The sequence below is a fragment of the Aspergillus affinis genome (assembly GCF_023601865.1).
Source record: "Aspergillus affinis strain CMG 70 chromosome Unknown NODE_13_length_462506_cov_86_819959, whole genome shotgun sequence".
In the NCBI taxonomy this organism is placed as follows: domain Eukaryota; kingdom Fungi; phylum Ascomycota; class Eurotiomycetes; order Eurotiales; family Aspergillaceae; genus Aspergillus; species Aspergillus affinis.
The window spans coordinates 310,100-328,408 of NW_026515794.1; the positions used below are offsets into that span (position 1 = coordinate 310,100).

At 50.6% G+C, this 18,309-nt stretch overlaps 7 protein-coding genes across 7 annotated transcripts; 2 read left to right on the plus strand and 5 right to left on the minus strand.

The window, feature by feature from the left end:
- Window positions 1–111: 111 nt before the first annotated feature.
- Window positions 112–1,413, minus strand: KD926_001960 (uncharacterized protein; the record flags this gene model as incomplete). The annotated part of the gene is made up of 1 exon (XM_053096903.1): window positions 112–1,413. One exon carries the CDS (start codon window positions 1,411–1,413, stop codon window positions 112–114), a length of 1,302 nt encoding a protein of 433 aa, XP_052959117.1.
- Window positions 1,414–2,179: 766 nt separating this feature from the next.
- KD926_001961 (OSTA/TMEM184 family protein) lies at window positions 2,180–4,158 on the minus strand (the record flags this gene model as incomplete). The annotated part of the gene is made up of 5 exons (XM_053096906.1): window positions 2,180–2,315; window positions 2,385–2,746; window positions 2,807–3,823; window positions 4,035–4,088; window positions 4,147–4,158. The coding sequence occupies 5 exons, from the start codon at window positions 4,156–4,158 to the stop codon at window positions 2,180–2,182; spliced, it is 1,581 nt and encodes a 526-aa protein (XP_052959118.1).
- A 1,920-nt stretch (window positions 4,159–6,078) lies between these two features.
- Window positions 6,079–6,584, minus strand: KD926_001962 (uncharacterized protein; the record flags this gene model as incomplete). The annotated part of the gene is made up of 2 exons (XM_053096907.1): window positions 6,079–6,325; window positions 6,391–6,584. 2 exons carry the CDS (start codon window positions 6,582–6,584, stop codon window positions 6,079–6,081), a joined length of 441 nt encoding a protein of 146 aa, XP_052959119.1.
- A 4,179-nt stretch (window positions 6,585–10,763) lies between these two features.
- On the minus strand, window positions 10,764–11,732 carry KD926_001963 (threonine ammonia-lyase; the record flags this gene model as incomplete). Its single annotated transcript, XM_053096908.1, has 1 exon — window positions 10,764–11,732. One exon carries the CDS (start codon window positions 11,730–11,732, stop codon window positions 10,764–10,766), a length of 969 nt encoding a protein of 322 aa, XP_052959120.1.
- Window positions 11,733–12,705: 973 nt separating this feature from the next.
- On the plus strand, window positions 12,706–14,329 carry KD926_001964 (putative aldehyde dehydrogenase; the record flags this gene model as incomplete). The annotated part of the gene is made up of 3 exons (XM_053096909.1): window positions 12,706–12,751; window positions 12,812–13,259; window positions 13,327–14,329. The coding sequence occupies 3 exons, from the start codon at window positions 12,706–12,708 to the stop codon at window positions 14,327–14,329; spliced, it is 1,497 nt and encodes a 498-aa protein (XP_052959121.1).
- A 277-nt stretch (window positions 14,330–14,606) lies between these two features.
- Window positions 14,607–15,545, plus strand: KD926_001965 (pyrroline-5-carboxylate reductase family protein; the record flags this gene model as incomplete). The annotated part of the gene is made up of 1 exon (XM_053096910.1): window positions 14,607–15,545. The coding sequence occupies one exon, from the start codon at window positions 14,607–14,609 to the stop codon at window positions 15,543–15,545; it is 939 nt and encodes a 312-aa protein (XP_052959122.1).
- A 1,307-nt stretch (window positions 15,546–16,852) lies between these two features.
- On the minus strand, window positions 16,853–17,659 carry KD926_001966 (kinase-like protein; the record flags this gene model as incomplete). The annotated part of the gene is made up of 1 exon (XM_053096911.1): window positions 16,853–17,659. The coding sequence occupies one exon, from the start codon at window positions 17,657–17,659 to the stop codon at window positions 16,853–16,855; it is 807 nt and encodes a 268-aa protein (XP_052959123.1).
- Between the last annotated feature and the right edge of the window lie 650 nt (window positions 17,660–18,309).

Sequence of the window (18,309 nt, forward strand, 5' to 3'; positions counted from 1 at the left end):
AAGAAAACCCGGAGTCTCTCTCATCTATCCCCAATTGTCCATCTCATCACATCCATCTCATTTTCTCATGACGGTGGTCATACGTGATTGTAAATCTTTTCATCTGTTCATTTAGAATGCCAGGCCCACGGCTGAATGGCGATAGTTCTCATAGTAATTGTATGGGAAGAGTTCGTCATCCTGCTGTTTTTGTTGGTCTTGGCTCTCGTTGATAGTGGGGTATGCGTTGTGATTGAGGTTGTGATTCTGGGTTTGATGTTCGTCTGTATTGGTCACAGGAAGAGGGAATTCTAGGTCTTTTGCGAGGCGAGAATCCATGTTCGATGGCCGGATGGTGGTGGTGGTGGTCGTCATGTTATCGGATTCTGAAGGGGCGGTGTTTTTGAATCCTAAGCTGCCGGTCAGGCTGCTGATGGAGGACGCTACGGTTGAGCCGCTGAGAGTGCGGGAACGCAGACGGAAGGGATTCTTGTCAGGGGTGGGCTTCCAGCTAGTAACGGATCCGGAGGGCGAGAACATGCTTTTGTTACTGGTTTGCAGGAGCCATTGGGTGACGCGGCTGGAGCGCGGTGGGGTGGTGGTATTCACGTTAGGGCTGGTCGTGTTCTCCGACGGAGTCCTCGGGGGATAAGCCTCCCTGGGTGTTGATGGCGCGGAGGATGAATCATCGACAAGAAATGAAGTTAATGGCCTGTCCTGCAGGGTGGGCGTTCTAGGGACGCTGGGGAGTTCGCTTGGAGGGTCCCTACTAGACTCTTCCTTTACAGGCGGAGTTGGGTCCAGCTGCGGGGGTGTAAAATTGTTCGAAGTCAGGCCAGTGACTGTAGAAGAAGAAGATAATTGGGGAACGTGAGAATTAGAAGGAATGGGAGGAGGCGTCTGGATGAGGTGATCAAAAGGCGCCAGCGATGAACGAAGAGATCCAGAACCGACAGGCTTGCGCTGTAGGTGAAAGGATGATGAAAGGTGATGGGACCGAGAGCGCGAGTGTCTTGAGAGCTCAGCCCTGGGAGGTCGAGCCACAGGAGCAGGAGACCGGGACTGGTCGTCATCCAAATGGAAGTCCTCGAAGTTGGGGAGCTCCGGCAAGTGTCCTAAAGACAGCTCCAGGGGGCGGAATGAGGCCCTCTCCGGTGTCATGGAAAACGTAGGAACTCGTCTGAACTCGGACGGGGCACTGATTCTCAACGACGTCGTCGCCATCGACTTCCTCCTGAACGACATGCTAGCCCGGCTAGATGCGCGCGATGCGAGATTACGGCCGTCGACAACCCATGATGGCCGAGACAAGCTGGGCGGATCGTCGGCCAGCTTCATCGGGGGGACCAGTTGGGGCTGGGTGTGGCATACTTTCATCTCTCGCTCCGCTCCTGCAATGCAGACAATGTTAGCTGTGTTGGCCTTCTTATGCATGTATGTATATATATTCCTGTATACACAAAAAAGAAAAAGAAAAAGAAAAAGCAAGGGGGAAAAGAGAACAGACAGACGGTTGTACGAACCTTTCTGTTGCATTGACTGCTCATGTAGGGAGCTCTCATCATCCCTTAAGGTAGGGCAGAACAAGCAGGACGAGATCCAACCGGTGAAAATGGATCCTGCTTGTCCAATTGCCCAGTTCATAACTACCGGCGCTTCAGAGTCGTTCGTCCATCCTCCTGTATGGACGAGATGGATCCAAACGAAGGAGTCAAAAGAGGGGGATGGAGAGAGACAAAGTAGACCGACAGAACAGACGAGAGATCAGAAGCAGACCAAGACCCCCGCGTGGGAAACGAGAGGCTGGCCCAAAAAAGCGAGGATCAGCTAATGACAATGAGAGAGCCAGCGCATGCAGCGTGCCTGGATGCAAGCTAGTTCGTTAGTGCCTGATCCACGGCCTTTTGTCACATCGTCGGCGCCTAACGAGGCGTCGCCATTTGCCCCAACACGAATTGGCCTAGTCCACGTTGTGCCAATAATCACTACCAGCCTGTAGCTCTCTTTCTCCTTACTTCCTATGGTCTTTCACGGTCGCATGGTCGGAGTAACAAATTATCATCGGCATTATGTATGTGCGGGCGACCAACCACCGGTCGCCGTGAACCTTTCGAAGTTGAATGGTCTGTCGCAAGAACAAAACTATTTATAATCTGTCTCCCAAGAAGGTCACTAATGTGCTGCCATTCGCTCACGGGGTTCATCGGTCCCAGACATTTTCCTCCAGGTCTCCATATGACCATGTTCGTGTTTTGGGTTCGTCACCATCCGCATTGTCCTCCCTCTCAGCCGCCCCTGATGGCGCATCGTCGTTAATTGGTTCCCCTGAGGGTCTCCTGAAATTTAAGGTTAACTGGAGCGATTGGGAATCGGACATTTCTAGTGTGAACGTAGAGTCTACTAACCGGAAGTGTTTTTGTTCAGGCTCTATCGTCGTTGAGCCAAATGCTCGCTGGGCATGGACCTGTTCCTCTTCTTCGGCTTCCCGGTCCTCGATGACGAGATCCACCAACTGACTGCGGTGGGAGCCGTGAGATGCCGAACTCGTGGGGGTCGGTCGCGAGCCCGGACTTCGGAGAGAATCGTTACGAGACCGGCTCGAGGTGTTGCTGTGGCTTCGGTGCGTGCTCTTGGATTCGCTCGAGCCGCGAACCTTCCGCTGTTTGCGAGCCTTCTTGACAACGTCAGGTGTCTGGGCGGGTTGGTAACTGGCAGGTCTCAGTAAATGTTGATCTCTCGGGGCCTCGTTGGCCGTGATAACAGGATACTAGTGAGAATTATCAGCCTTTGTCAGTCAAAATTGGATAGAGCGGACGCTGCGACTTACATTCCAGTCACCAAATTCCAGCGCGCGGGCTTGATTGAAGATCCTTTCGTCGTCTTGATCAACTTCGAATTCCTCGAGTTCACCAGGAGGAGAGCGGTATCGATCCAAAGTACTGCTGCGTTGCCTGCGCGAGCCTGCGTCGAAGCCCGACAGCAACGGAGTCCGGCTGTTTACCTCGCCGGGCTTAGGAATCCAGTATTTCGCCTTTCCTCCACGCTCGTACCTCATGCCATGCATCACCCGCCGAAGACGGGACTCGGATTCTTCGTGTGCAATAATGTGATCCCCCGAATCGAAGAGACGGTACTCATAATTTTCACCGCGCAGCGTCATCTTCGTGTCTTCAATGAGATCCTTAATGCCGAAGGCGTCTCGAAGAGCATAGACAACGGGCAAGCGAGCAGCGGAGATAGTGGGGTCGGCATAGTCGTGCCAGGAAAAGGCATACCAATGGGTAATTGCGAAGATTGGCATTTCAAAGCAGATCAAAGTATCTTGAATGGCGGCAGCCAGATTGTCGGGAGTGTAGCCTGCAACGCCGTTGGACAAAGCCCCCAGCCATTGCAGAATCGACAGGAAGAACCCCTGCCAATACGATGCGAAGATGATAAGTTTCACACAGAGAAACTTAGGGACTGGACGAAAAGGCGCCAGGTCGTTGTGCAGGCAGACCCAGAACATTGCTAATGCGTAGAGACTGACTGTCACGCTGACGTTATACACAATTCCCGTCCAGAGATACCCTGATGTGAGACCCAAATAGCCTTCCTGGTATGTATCGGTCGCTTTCATAATTATGGAGACCGTGGCCAAAATCGGCTTCAGCCATGTGTATTGGAGGATGCCGCGCTTGACGGCCAAAAATGTCTGGGGATCGGAGATGTCGACTTTGGGAAGGCAATGGTTTAGAGGCCAAGCATGCTGGACGGGAGCACGGCCATGGGTCATGATAATCAGGGCTCGTTCGCCTCCGAGGAAGTTGATGAGTAACTGAAAGAACGTGTATATCGTGAAGGCCTGGGAAGCGCAAAGCAGTTCGTGTCAGCAGCGCGGACACCTAGGTGGTCCCGAGAATCCAGGGCAATACCTCATAAACATCTCGTATTGGGTCCAGCCATAGAGATGCCTTTAATGAAATGATACTCGTCCATGAAGCGGCCGCATAGATAGGGACCCTTAGTAATTTTAGTTCGATGGACCTCCTCCATCAAAGTGTACGAATACTGACATTAATAGAATGCGAACCACGTATCGTTGGAGTAGAGGTTTTCGATAGTTTTTGCTAGATCAGGTCGGTCAGCGAGTGTAAAGGAGGGAACATAGGGTCCGCAAGGGCGTACGTTTGAAGCCATATGGAGCTGTGAAAGAGGGTTGGATGTTAGCATGACCAGGCTGCGATAAGGGGGATCGAGAAGAAAGAATGGTATTCTCACAGGAGTGATAGCAAAGAGGCTACTAGAGAAGATACACCAGAGACAATGACCACCGCGCGGGCCAGGCTAGAGCCTGTACCACCAGAAGATGAAGCCATGACGATCGTCGCAAGAACTAGTTACTCATGAGACTCGCGGCTTATTGACCGCGTGTGATGTCTGCTTCCGCCGGGTTCAGCATTCCGCAAACCAACCAACCAAGCAAGAGGCACCGGGCATAACCATGTACAACACTAGGAAATAATAGTGAATCTCCAGCTCCCAGGACCACGGAGTCCTACTTGAGGGGAGTCGTGGGAAGAAAGAAGAGGAGGCAGGAAGATGGTATCATTATTGCCTGGACTGACGGGGGGCTGGATGCGGAGCTCCCTTCACCGCCTTCGCCGTGGATCTCCCTCGGTCGGGAAATCCTCCGATGGATTAAACTATTCTTAGCATCAATGTTCCATGCTCACCGCTGTCAAGCCAAGACCGGAAGATCGATCACCATGACAGTTTATTAACTATACCCATCTAACTATTGTCCCGCGGTTTTACGGCACGATTGATGACCTTGATCCAAAGCTCTGCCAGCCGTACCTTGACATGTTTTGCGGGGATGAGTACCCTCCAAAAGGAACCTTGGTGGAATATATTCCTAACATGGAGCCGTTGCATTGGACAAGTACCTTTTCCGCAACCACGGAGGGACCCGCCTGTGAGCTCTGGGCTCATTTTTGGAATGAGAATGAGGATGACTACTGCGTAGCTAATATTGACATGTGCGAACGATACGTCAAGACCGAGCATTCGATCTTGTTAGCAAGATCTCTAGTATCTTGAACTGGGGCTCAACAACATTTCAAGCTGGAGTAGTGGAAAGGTTGCTTCTTTTCACTCCTTCATATGACCTCTCAACCCTTTGACCATTTCGTTTTGATAGATATTGAGAGTATAATGCACTTTGAATACTCGTGCAGTGGATCGCTAAGCTAACTTGAAGCTTTCTGCTTTGGAGAAGTCCATGTTGAAATATACCCCTTTTGAGACGCTCTAATCTTAGTCCAATACCATGACATACTGTTGCTTTTGCTCTTCTTGTGTGACATGTCTTCCAGGTGACTGATTCTAAGCTCAGAGAGATACACCTGCTGTCATAGTGAATTTCGATCCTGGCACATAGCCGGAGAGTAAGAATGTGCAAACAGATGGAGGAAAGAAAGGTCTCAATGAATCAATTGAGCATGAGAAATATCATCGTCTTTTTATCTTGCTCAGTTGCTAAATTTTCTCGGGCTCCAATATAGTGGCTGTATACCCCAGTGTCAGATCTCACTTTCAGGCCTGTCATGAAGTCATCTGCAGGTGATTGATATAGGGTCTGCACCTCAGCTGCTTTGCGGTTTGGACCGCACGAATAACCACAAATATCAAGAGAAGCTTCAATCAATCAGTCGATAATGTATTTATGAGAAAGAATTTAATCATCCAATCTCTGGTCAAACAATAGCAAGGCAACTATTCCCACCAGATATTCTGACCAAATCCGTTCACGAGCGGAGAATCTTCGGTAATTGGCACGGTCCTGTTGGTATCCAATTCTATTCCATTGTTTAGACCTGTGATAGACCTGTGTAAATGTAAGCTTTCTTATCAAGTCAAAATGATGCGTGACTGTTATTCGGTGCCTTACACATCCCCAGTTCTGCGATCGTAGACAACGTTCTCAGGGTGCCACTCTGACATCTTCCATCCCATCAGACGCATGCTCCTAGATTTAGCGTAAGCGAGATGCCATATCTCTCAAAGTATTAGACTTACTCCAAGATCTCAGTGACTCTTCTCCTGATGAAACCGCCTTCACTCGTATTCACCTGCGGGCTTTCCGGGCATTTTGGGCATGACGATAACGTTGATATATCCGCCAGGGTACTCGTGGATGTCACCTTGGCTGTCACCTTGGCGCATTGTCCCATGTTGAAGAAGACTCGGAGTCTCAGGAATTGACTCTGTGAGTTGCAGGCCTCGGATTTCACTCTCAAAGTCTCTGCGTCCCCACCCGGCACAGAAGGCTGCCTCATCAGCAGCGGCCTTTCCCGGGTGGACTCTTTTTGCAGATGTTATTAGTATAGGTTGATATAGAAAGCAATTACGGAAAAAGAATAGACTTACTGGAAGTACAATTTGATCATGTACATTAGGCTGTCGCTTTCTCGTCTTGCGACAAAATGCGCATGACGCTCGAGCATCTCTGGTACGAACCTTTCTGCGAATAACTCAACCAGCTGATAAGGACTCTGTTCTATGGATATCTCCTTGCTTTGGAGTTTCATCAGAGTTGTTTCTTCGAGCCTGCAGTCCAACATGGTGCGTTGAGGATATGTAATAGATATGGATATTAACCGAGAAGATGGTAGATAAGAGGTTAATGAATAGAAGAAAGGTGAATGGGAAAACGGCAGTCAAGAAAATGATGGATATGGGAGATAAAATGGTGAATGGGGATTTGGTAAATGAGAGAACGCCGGATGGGATGTTAGAAGAGTGATGTCGGTATGGCATCAATGTGGCATCAAGGTGGCATCATCTGTATCTGCATCCCGGCACCTTCAACACCTATCTCTATTTATATAACACACCAACCGATAGCCTAGAAAAGCCCGTCTGTAATATTCACACACTAAGCAGCAGGTGCTACTATGACTGTACAAAATCAGCCCGGAGTTGCAGTGACAACACGATCACCAGTACAACCGTTCGTCACTTCTGGTCTAACCCTAAAGCAATCTTAATCCTAGGAATACAGTGTGGAGATAGATTGAGATAGGTAGAGGGCTACTAAGCCTTGAAATATCAACAACGAGTAGTGGCTCATGTAGGTAGGCTTCAACGTACTTATTATGTCATTTTTCATTTTTAAGTTTATATGACTCCTTACCTCCATCTATTCACTTTTACTACCTACCTCCACCAATACATTCACTCTCGCCCCTTTTTTTTTCTCATCCAACACGTTTTCGCAGACAAAATGCTTCGAGAACTCGTGAAAAAGCATCTCTCTCCCCGAAAGAAAACAGTGGGAGAGGCATCGGACCTTTTCTTCATCCCAGAACTTGTTGAACCAATCCTTCTACATCTAGATATGCGCACTCTCCTCACTTCTGCCCGGGTCTGCCGCCTATGGAGAAATATCATCAAAGACTCGGATAGAATCCAGAAAGCTTTATTCTTTCAACCACTATCTCAAGAAGAAATGCAGGGTCAACCACGCATCATAAACTCGCTGATTGCGGGGACTATATGGCCTCAGTACTTGTACACAGCAAAACCCAGAGCATCTAAACTTCCCAGAAAGCAAGCTTATTTGCGGCCGGAGGCAAGCTGGAGGAAAATGCTACTTAAACAGCCCCCGACCTCACGTATCTGCTTTATCGATGGCGGAGGGACTCGTCAGGACCACTCGATTACTATTGCGACTGGAAGCTTGATCAATCGCTTCGCATCGGGGACCTCAAGGGTCTACTGGATGCGGAAGCCGTGGTTCCTTCGAAGAGTCCGTTCTTTTTCTGGGCAGAAGCACAAGGTTATGTTGAGGAACTGGAGAGAGAATACAGAGATGAGAAGAAGAAGGCGCCTGACGATTACCTCACCAAATGTGATTTTGTCGTATTCTTAGGCTCTTATCAGATTTTCCGGTGCTTCCGCAATCTCGGTTTCTGGCCGGGGTCTCCGACTCGTCTGGATCAATGGGTTGAGAGCTCTAATGCTCAGATAGTGCGTTGCACCAAGATTGGACGCGTTTGGAGTAGGGAGAAAAGGAGCGAGGAGTATGACAAGATGTGTGAGGAGATAAAACAACAATAAGAAGAGGAAGAAACTAAGCGGAGGACCTGTCTAAATTGTGGTTGTTATAACTTCGACTTGTGATCTGTCAAAGGGCGATGGTGTGAACAGTTTGGTGCGAACTTTTTGGCTCAAGTTGCTGATTGGTCTGATACTTTCTGTTTATTTGATATAGCTTTTGAAAAACGCTCAACTCGACTGGTTCCACTGCTGTGCCGACGTCAGGATTCGACGAGCAAACCGCCCAAATGATGGAATAAATAAGATGCGCCTCTTGCTTCATTTAATAATATCCTAATATTTTACAAACTTCGCATCTGTTTCTACTCAAATCTGTAGTCTTCCCTTGGCTTTCTGAAATTCTTTACGAGTCTGTCTCTTTTGGCTGGACATATATTAGATCTTACTAATTTCTCTCTCCTTTCTGCCTTTATTCTACGTTTCTCTAATGAGCTCTTTTTATTTCACGCCTTACCTCGACTCCATTTAACAGAACAAAGGAACACTCTCCATCTACAGGCAAGCTCAGGCAAGCTCAAAACCCGATGGGGAACATAAACGCGCCCAAAATCGGTTTCCAACAGCCTCCAGATGCCGAGTCTGACGAGAGCATTGACGAGCCCACCAGCGCCAATCGCAGTGCACCTCTTCCGCAGACACTTAGTCAAAGATTTCACTTCTACAATCTCGATTATCTTTCCTTTGCACACCCAACTGCTACAAATTGGAACTCACTCATCAACCTTTTATCACGTCTGCCAACCCTCACTCATCTATCATTAGCCTACTGGCGGGCGTTATACCAAACGCCATTGCGCCGACCGCCAGGGCGTGGACATTCTCACACGCTGCCGCAGGTACAAATTCTGATGAAGACTGGGCTGAAGCCGCAGGGATTTCACGGAGACTTGCTTGCGCAGCTTACTGTCTGAAATGGATCGACCTCGAAGGCTGTGGGGTGCCGAAGAACTGGTGCGAATCCTCTAACCAGAATAGGTAGATGAAGCAGACATGAGCCTTTTGCTTGTCGGTTCTTGCCTCAAACCTCAGCATGATCTTATCAGCATCGATCGTGGAAATGTCGCAAGGCAAGTTGGTATACTGGAGTAGACCGAGTCTCTCTATTCTGGAACATTGTTCAGTCATCATGGGCCAATCAAGCCCGATCCGCTCGGTTGGTCTGACAGGAAACAAAAATTCAAAGATACACTCCCACTAGCCTTGTGTACATCGGTCCTGGATTGTCACGCGCTTATAAAATAAAGTATCTGAATATTCAAATCTGTCCGAGTTACGATGAATTGTCCCGACTGGCATATGTGTCCGAGATGGCTGAGTAATTTGATTTCCTGGTCAGCTACCCATCCATATACTATGCTATACATACCCTCGCCACTGCAGGTCATCAAACCGAAGGCTCAGTCCCGCGTCGATCAAGATGTACGACGACCTAGGCCCGCATCCACCTGTCTTTGACCATAGTTGCTGTTATTGCTGCGGCCATGGAACCGGTCCCTTATGTGTTGCACGTATGTGGTCATACAGTCCGAGCGATGAGTCGGAATGTTCAGAATAAGGCTTAGACTCTGTTAATCCCTTCTTTCCTGGATTCTGGCGCGGGGGATAGTGGAACTGGAGCGGTTACTGCGCAGTCTTCCAGGGCGGATGAGATAAGATAAGTGCTTATCAGACTCAATGAAGGGGTCCTGGATGTCTCCTATGCTTGATCTTTGCTAGATGGGCTTTTTGACTAATATGCTCGGCTCTGGGGACATTCTTTTACGTGTCAGTTTCTATCCTTTGTTCTTTGTTGTTCGTTGTGCTTTCTGATGCCCTATTCAAATGAGAGACCGGACGAAGTCTTATTGTATCATTAAGTTCCCTAGTTTAGATTCTTCAAGAACATTGTTCTTAGCTTAATACTCTACTCTACTCTTCAATTTCGCTTCTTTCATCATTCACCCTGCATCAATTTAGGGGATTGATACTACCACCCCCCTTTGGATCCTACCACCCCCCCCTGCCTGAATTCTCAGGCCAGTGTTGACCGCTTTTCTCACCGCTTTCATCCACGAACTTTTATTTTATTGCTACCACTACCCTGCATTTAGGTACCTCCAATTACTATGTAAATTGCTAGTAAAAATAAGTCACTCCTATTCCACTGTAGTACCCAATAAGGAATTCAAAATAATTGTTGTTTACACCTTCAAACTTCCCATTTTACTACCCATTTCTCTCGCGTTTTTCACCCATTTCTCTCGCTTCTCACTTTCCTTTACGATGGCTTCCTCACAGCCTGATTCGCCGTCCAATTGGCATGGTGGGTGGTAGAGTACGAGAGTGACTTCATTTAATTAGGGGGTTGCATAGTAAATGTAAGTAGTTACCTCATGATGGTCGGTGGTGGTAGAAATATGTCCGGCAGAAAAAATATTGACCTAAGAATTCAGGCAGGGGGGGGGGTGGTAGGATCCAAAGGGGGGTGGTAGTATCAATCCCCTCAATTTAACGTGCACGACTCGACCATAGTTGCGTTCAAATGCTGCTGAGCATCAATGCATTATCCTCCTATCGCCAAAGTGGCAGCACCAAGTAGGGGAATTCAACCGTTGCGCGAGAGATCTTGGTTCTTAACAAGTACATCCTAACATTCCTTCACATCCAACCCGCTTAGAAATCGTTACAAGTTCAATTTCGTCTCAGACCCCGTAAATAGTCCTTCTTACGACGTCCTGATCCACATTGGCACCGCACAAGAGAATGACACTCGTCTGACCAGTCAGTTCGCGAGCAACCTTCTGAAACCCAGCCAGAGCTAGAGCCGCTGAGCCCTCAACTAACATATTTTCATCGAACGCCAGCGTCTTCAATGCCCCCACAATGTCCGCCTCGTCGCACTCCACGACGCGATCGACCACCGAACCCGCCAGAGGAAGAGTAATCGTGTCCTCATCGATACCACCCGCCACTGCCTCAGCCAGAGTGGGCAGGTGATCCGTCTCGACGACCCGACCGACAGCCAAAGAGGCAGCTAAGGCTTTGGAGTTGAGGGCCGCGACGCCGTAGATCTTGGTGTGGGGGCTGAACGCCTTAATGACGGACCCGATGCCGCTGATGAGTCCGCCACCGCCCATCGAGATGAACACGTTGTCGACCTGCTCGCATTGCTCCAGGATTTCGATTCCGATGGTTCCTTGGCCGGCGACGATGTCCGCATCGTTGTACGGTGAAATGTACGTGTATGCGCCTGATGCCGCGAGTTGCTGGGCGTGCTGTTCAGCGAGGCCAGTCTCTGCGCCGTGCAGAATCACCTCTACGCCGAAGGAGCGGATCTTTTCTAATTTGGCAGGCATCACGGTCTCCGGCAGGACCACGGTGAGATCCTTGGAGAGGGCCTGTGACGCGAACGCTGCGCCGATTCCATGGTTTCCCGAAGATGCGGTGATCAGTCGTCCTCCCGATGTGGTCTGGGCGGATACCTTTGACAAAGCACCGCGTAGTTTGAACGATCCGGTGAGTTGGAAATTTTCGGCTTTGAAGAGGACTTTGGTGTTGGATTCTTGGCCTGTTTTGCGGGCTGGGATGAGAGGCGTTTCGTAGATGTGGTGGCGAATGCGAGTCCGGGCTTGGACGGCGTTGGCGGCGGTCTCGTAGAATGAGCTTGACATATTGAAGATTTGAGGATTTGACCAACTCAACGATGTAGGAAAAGTGGTGTTTGAAGTATAGGATTTCAGGCTCAGTAGGTTCAGTGAGTGTTGGTTTTTGCTTCTCTCTTTTTTTCCGCCGAGCTTGTAGGAGTTAGTGTCGGTGCGACATGTTTATAAAACCCTGATTTAAGAGAAGGAGGGACATCGGAGGCTGTTTCCTAGTGATGGGGTCGTTTCCCCAGAGGTGGACACGACATGACTCAACGATAAACAGTGAAGGACACTCCGACATTCACTTGCCATTGGCCAAGTCTCTGCTTCTTTGACCCACAGGAGAATGGGTCTCAATCTGCCCGGGTTCTCATGGGCTTTCCAATCCATTTAGGCACGCTGACAACCAGAACAGATGAGGTGCGAGAGGGGCCTCCTTTCAGATTAACGATCTTCGCTGCCTACGAAAAACCTAGACAGATGATGACAGACCAAGAGGGTTGGAAGAATAATAAAGCCTCCCATCCCTCCCACCAGTGGGTCCTGCTGTCAACCATGGATGGGATGCTCTTCCGAATGGCTTGCGGAGTCTGACATACTACGACTACGGCATACCCTGACAGCTGAAAGCCTCGACTTTAGAGCTACTTCCCTAAAGGGCCAAATGAGGGGCAGATACCCTTGGCTGGATGCCTGATGAGGAGCGGATCAACGACGAGACACTTACGGACGAGGGACCGAGATAGCAGAAGATGCCCCTGGAACGAATTCCGAGTTTCCGCGTTTCTTCCGCGGTGCAGCGACGGTGGTTGACGTCTCCATTCCGAGCTGCAGACGGAACGCCTCCGCATGAGACGATCATCGCCGGACAAGATGTACTAACTGGCTACTAATTAGTCGACTTCGCTCCCCCTGAACTCGGCTTGACTTGGTTTGATCTCTCAAACCACACGGCGATTCATTCTCCCCCTGGCCTACACGTTGCCTTTATCCTTTCATCATGAGCTCAATCAGTTTGACAGGCCGAGAGGGTCGCCTGATCAGTAGTACGTTGAACACCATCTGATTCCTACCTTAAACCAAACAACTAATCCAGGTCTGTCCAGTTCCATCCGGCCTCTTCATCAACAACCAATTCGTCCCGAGCAAACAGGCCTCCGTGCTCGAGATTCAGAACCCGTTTTCGGGCGAGGTCCTTGGCTCCATCTCTGCTGCCGAGTCCGCAGATGTCGACAGCGCCGTTGACGCTGCCAGCCACGCATACCAAACCTGGCGATACGCCTCCGCCTCCACTAGAAAAGCGCTGCTGAATCGACTCGCGGATTTGATTGAACGCGATGCTGACGAGTTCGCGACGATCCACGCCCTGGACGGTGGCTTCGTTTATGATGACGTGAAGGCGTTCGATATCTCGCAGGCCTGCGAGACGCTGCGTTTTTTCGCCAACCGCACCGAGATCTCCGGTCGGGTGGTCGATGTCCCTGGTGGGAAGGGTGCGGTTCGAAAGGAACCCATTGGAATTTGCGCGGCGATCGTACCCTGGAATGCGCCGCTGTATGCCATTTGAGCTTGCATTATGAGTATGAGATGTTTTGGATCGAAGCTAACACTCGGGAGCTAGGATGATCACAATCTGGAAGCTAGCCGCGGCTCTCACAGCAGGCAACACGCTCATCATCAAGTCCCCCGAGGCCGCTCCCCTGTTCGGACAGAAATTAGGTCAGTTGATTGTCGAGGCTGGTTTCCCTGCCGGTGTGGTCAGCATCTTGTGTGGCCTAGGCACCGTGGCAGGCAAAGCTATCGCGGAGCACATGCACATCCGCAAGATCTCGTTCACCGGAAGCACGCCCACCGGACGGAGCATTCTTCGTGCGGCGGCAAACTCGAACCTGAAAAGAGTGACGCTGGAGCTCGGGGGAAAGAGTCCCTCGATTGTCTTTGATGATGCGAACCTGGACAATGCTCTGTTCTGGAACTTGGTAGGCTCCAGCGCCAACAATGGCCAAATCTGTGCGCTCGGATCGCGAATCTACGTTCAGGATAGTATCTACGACCGTTTCGTCGAAGGGCTGGTGTCGCGCGCCCGCCAGATGCCTGCCGTCACGGGAAATCCATTGCAGAAGGGTGTTACGAAGGGCCCGGTGATCAACAAACAGCAACACGATCGCATCCTATCCTATCTGGAAAAGAGCAGACAAGAAGGCGCCAAAACCGTCCTCGGCGGTACTGGCACCGCGCAGGGCTCGAGTGGATTCGTCGAGAACACTATCTTGACCGATGTAGGCGAGGACTTCACCGTTGTGAAAGAGGAGATCTTCGGACCCGTGGCAACGGTGCACCGATTTTCCACCGAGGACGAGGTCATTGCCAAGGCGAATGACTCCGAATATGGGCTGAGTGCCGCCGTTTTCACAGAGAATGTTCATCGCGCAGACCGGGTGGCGAACGCGCTGGAGTCGGGGCAGGTTACTGTCAATTGTTGGGGGATGATGACGCCCAGCATGCCGTTTGGCGGCGTGAAGCAGAGTGGCTTTGGTCGGGATATGGGCGAGGAGGCGCTGGAGGCGTGGTTGTCGGTCAAGTCAATCAAGTACTGGGCGTTGAACGAGAAGGCGAACTTGTAATTGGGGGGTTGCAATTGCCAAGGTAGAATGATCAGACCAGAATCCTTCGAACCCATAAGGCTGTCTACGATATTAAACCACCGGCTCCTATAGTCCTCGACCGGGCCGGTAAGCTTTGCTAAGGTGGCGCCCCACATTCTCCCCTCATCGCCGAGTGGGGTAGAAATTCTGCCCGCCGAACTTGTCTCCCCTCTTATCTGGACTCTTGACTCACTTTCACCACAACCACAATCAATCGTCACATATCCCCAACACCACCTCCACCTCCACCTCAATCATGCCCTCCCTCCAAGAAAGCAAGCTCGCCTTCATCGGCGGCGGCAACATGGCCTCCGCCATCATTGGCGGCCTCGTCACCAAGGGCGTCAACAAGCAGAACATCCACGTCTCGGAGCCCTGGGACGTCAATCGCGAGAAGATCGCCGCCACGGGCGTGCAGACCACGACCTCGAACGTCGAAGCGGGCGGTCAAGCCGACCTCGTCATCATCGCCGTCAAGCCGCAGGTCACGAAGAGCGTGTGCGAGGAGCTGGCGGCCGCGTGGGCCCAGCGCGACACCTTGCCCGTTGTCGTGAGCATCGCGGCGGGTATTACGTTGGGGAGTCTGCAGCAGTGGTTGCGCACGGGGGATGGCAAGACGGCGCATATTGTTCGCGTGATGCCGAATACTCCCGCCTTGGTTGGGGAGGGTGCCTCCGGGGCGTATCCTAGTGGGGATGTCACCGGGGAGGAGAGGGAGCTGGTGAATGCGCTGCTGAGCAGCGTCAGCAAGGCGACGGAGTGGGTGGATAAGGAGGAGCTGTTGGATGTTGTGACCGGATTGTCGGGTGAGTATTTACCTACCTGTCTACGTAGTGTCAATTGGGATTCCAGGCACATCGGGACTGACGTATTGAGTTTCTTTTCTTCAGGATCCGGCCCCGCCTACTTCTTCGCCATGGTTGAGCACCTCGTCTCCAGCGCCACAGCCCTCGGTCTATCCAAGGAACAAGCTACTCGATTGGCATCGCAGACCTGTCTTGGAGCCGGCCGCATGTTGACCGAGTCGTCGGATGACCCTACCCAGCTGCGCAAGAACGTCACCAGCCCGAACGGAACCACGCACGCCGCTCTCCAGACCTTCGAATCCCTGAACTTCCAAGATACTGTGGATCAGGCTGTCAAGGCGGCTACGAACCGAGCGGCCGAGCTGGGAAATACCCTTGGAAAGCTATAGAATGGGTCACGAATCATGATAAGAATTGACTGTCTGCCTATTATATCTTCATGAAAATATACCATACCACAATTTAATTTCGGAGATTGTGTCACGATAATTCGTTCTCTTCTTTTAAGGTACATGCATTGAGATCTGTCGTCATTCGTTTCAACAACCCCCTGCCCCAGCAGCTCTCCTGGTTATAACCCAGGTTTATAATATCCTATGGCAATCTATCGAAAGCCTCCCTCCCCATCCCATCCATCCTCGATCTCCTACTTCGCAGACCCATACCCAGACCCAGACCCCGCTCCATCCCCTTTATCACCCCCAGTAGCCCACTTCGGCAGGTTCCTCTTCTGTCGGCTCGATCCCGCAGCGATGAACTTGTATCTGGGACACTGTTTGACCGTCCCCGCGGCTGGTTTCTCAGGACATTCGTTCTGTATCGTTTGCGTTGCTATCACGCCGCCGATTATGCTTGTTGTTTGGTATTCTTCGCACATGGCGAGGACCTGGATGGTGTGTGAGGGTTAGTTGAGGGGGTTGTGATGTTGGAGTGGTTCTGAGGTGAGGTATGTATAAAGGTGCGCGTAGACGGGGTAGATAGATCAATAGACAGATATATTGACAGATCATACTTATCATGGGGGAAACACTAGTATGTATAAATGTTCTAGAGAGATAGAGAGGTTTGATTGATATCTGCAAGCTTGCTTGATATGTAGGTAAATGTGTAAAGTAGGTCGATAATTCGATGCCCGCACATCTCACTCAACCAGGCTACCTAGCTATGCAACCCACCAAACCACGCCGGGTCTATTTATAGGAAGTCGACTGCAGTCTGTTGGCACTGCCGTTTGCTGCGTCTTGTCCAATGGGCCATCCTCCAAGCACTCCTTACTGTGTAACCGGGGAAGCGGTGTTCGTTTGCGTGCTTGCTTCAACCGTGGGTTGAATCCCCTCGACACAGGAGACGGGACGGGTCGCTTTGGGGGATTTGGAACATTTGTTTGCTTGGGGCTTGGTGAGTATAGGTTTTTGTTTTTGGGTTTTGATGGAGGGGGATATACTATATGGGACAGGATGGGGAGGGCTGATAGTTTGCTGGATCTGTGATAGGCTGAGGTTCGTTTGGTGTGGAAGTTTCGGGGGCTATGAGGCTTGATTACAATCTTGGTTATGGTATCCCTCCGATGGTCACATCATAGAGGGGCTGTGAAGTGTATTGGGAAGTTTCGTGTTGTTTGTTTTAAGGGGTTATGTGCAGAATGTTCGGGCTATGAGTTATCATGTATTCCACACGGTTCATCTAGCTACTTGATTCATAAGGTCCAGTATCGAGCAAGCGCCTCCTCTGCTGAAGAAAATTCTCCCCGCCAGCATCCTAGAATCACTTCACTGCCAAGAAGTCCTGATACATCCGGATACAGTTGATTCCTGAATCGCTCCTCAACTTCCGCATCGGCAAGATGTTGACGCTGAACCCGAGCTTGAATGACGGCATGCTCGCTCGATTGAATAACTTCCTGTGACTCGATAGGGTAGAGCTCTTGGTACGGAGGGCTGCCGACTACAAGCTCGTAGAGTGTCGATCCGAGGGCAAACAGATCCGAAGCGACGGTGTTGGGCATCTCATAGTCTCGGGGAAGGCAATGGGATGGCTTTTCATAGCCCAGTGCAAGATGTCCTGGATACTGGGACGAGTTAAAATCCCCAAGACGGACGTTGAGGTCGTCGTCGACAAAGAACTGCCGCAATGCTAGATCTGAGTGGATTATGCGGTTTCTGTGGATGACAACAACTGCTTCGATGATCTGCTGGAACCACTTTGCTTGTAGATCAGGGCCGATTTTGGTTTCCCGGCAGTACATCACGAGGTCTCCGCGTGGGTAGTATTGGATGTCAACATGGCCTGAATGGCTTGACGGAAGGCATTGAGCGATACGGGGATGGTCGCCCAGGATTGAGTAGATAGCGGCCTCTCGAGAGATGGGCTCGGCGTCTTCTCTGCTTGGACTGCGAGGGGCTTTCCTGATGATTTTGTCGTCCACTAGATATACTTCTGCAAATATCCCTATCATCAGGAGTTTCTGGTTGGTTGACTGTTTGATAGTCGGTCGATGTTTCATAGTAACGATCGCGTGTGGACTTTGGGCAGAGAGTAAGCTGCTGGTCTATAGAGGGTTAACGGCATTCGCGATGGTCAGTCAGATAAACCCTTACGTATGGAGAACGCTTCACAGTTTCTGCGCATTGCACGGCGCTCTTCTGAACAGATGAGGATATGCCCTGAATCAGGTAATGAACCGGTTCATAGAGCAGACTCAAAAGACAGGAGGGGTACCATCCGAGTGACGGCCATATCGGCCCCGGGGATAGATTGGTGAAGGATAGCATGAAGAAAAAAGGACCTCACTCCACACTAATTGATGTAAATTATATCTCTCTAGAAAACCAAGGAGCTGCAATGCATTGATCTAACAGCCTCGAGAGTCTAAGCAGACTGACTGCCGGACACATCTGGAGAAGGGAGCAACACTCCTGCTACCAGCACGTGATGGCTACACATGTCGTATATGTCTCAGGGAGTATCACTCGACGGCCCGAGTGGAAGTGTATCACTTTCTGAGACCTTCGAACGGGCTGTACAATCCCCATGTCCAATGACAGGCAGTAGACGTAGAGGTGTGAACATGGAGGTTTGAAAGTCGCCCGATCAGCCGCCCAATGGTATGACAACGAGAGGCCCCAAGGTAAGATCGCGACGTCACGGGGTATA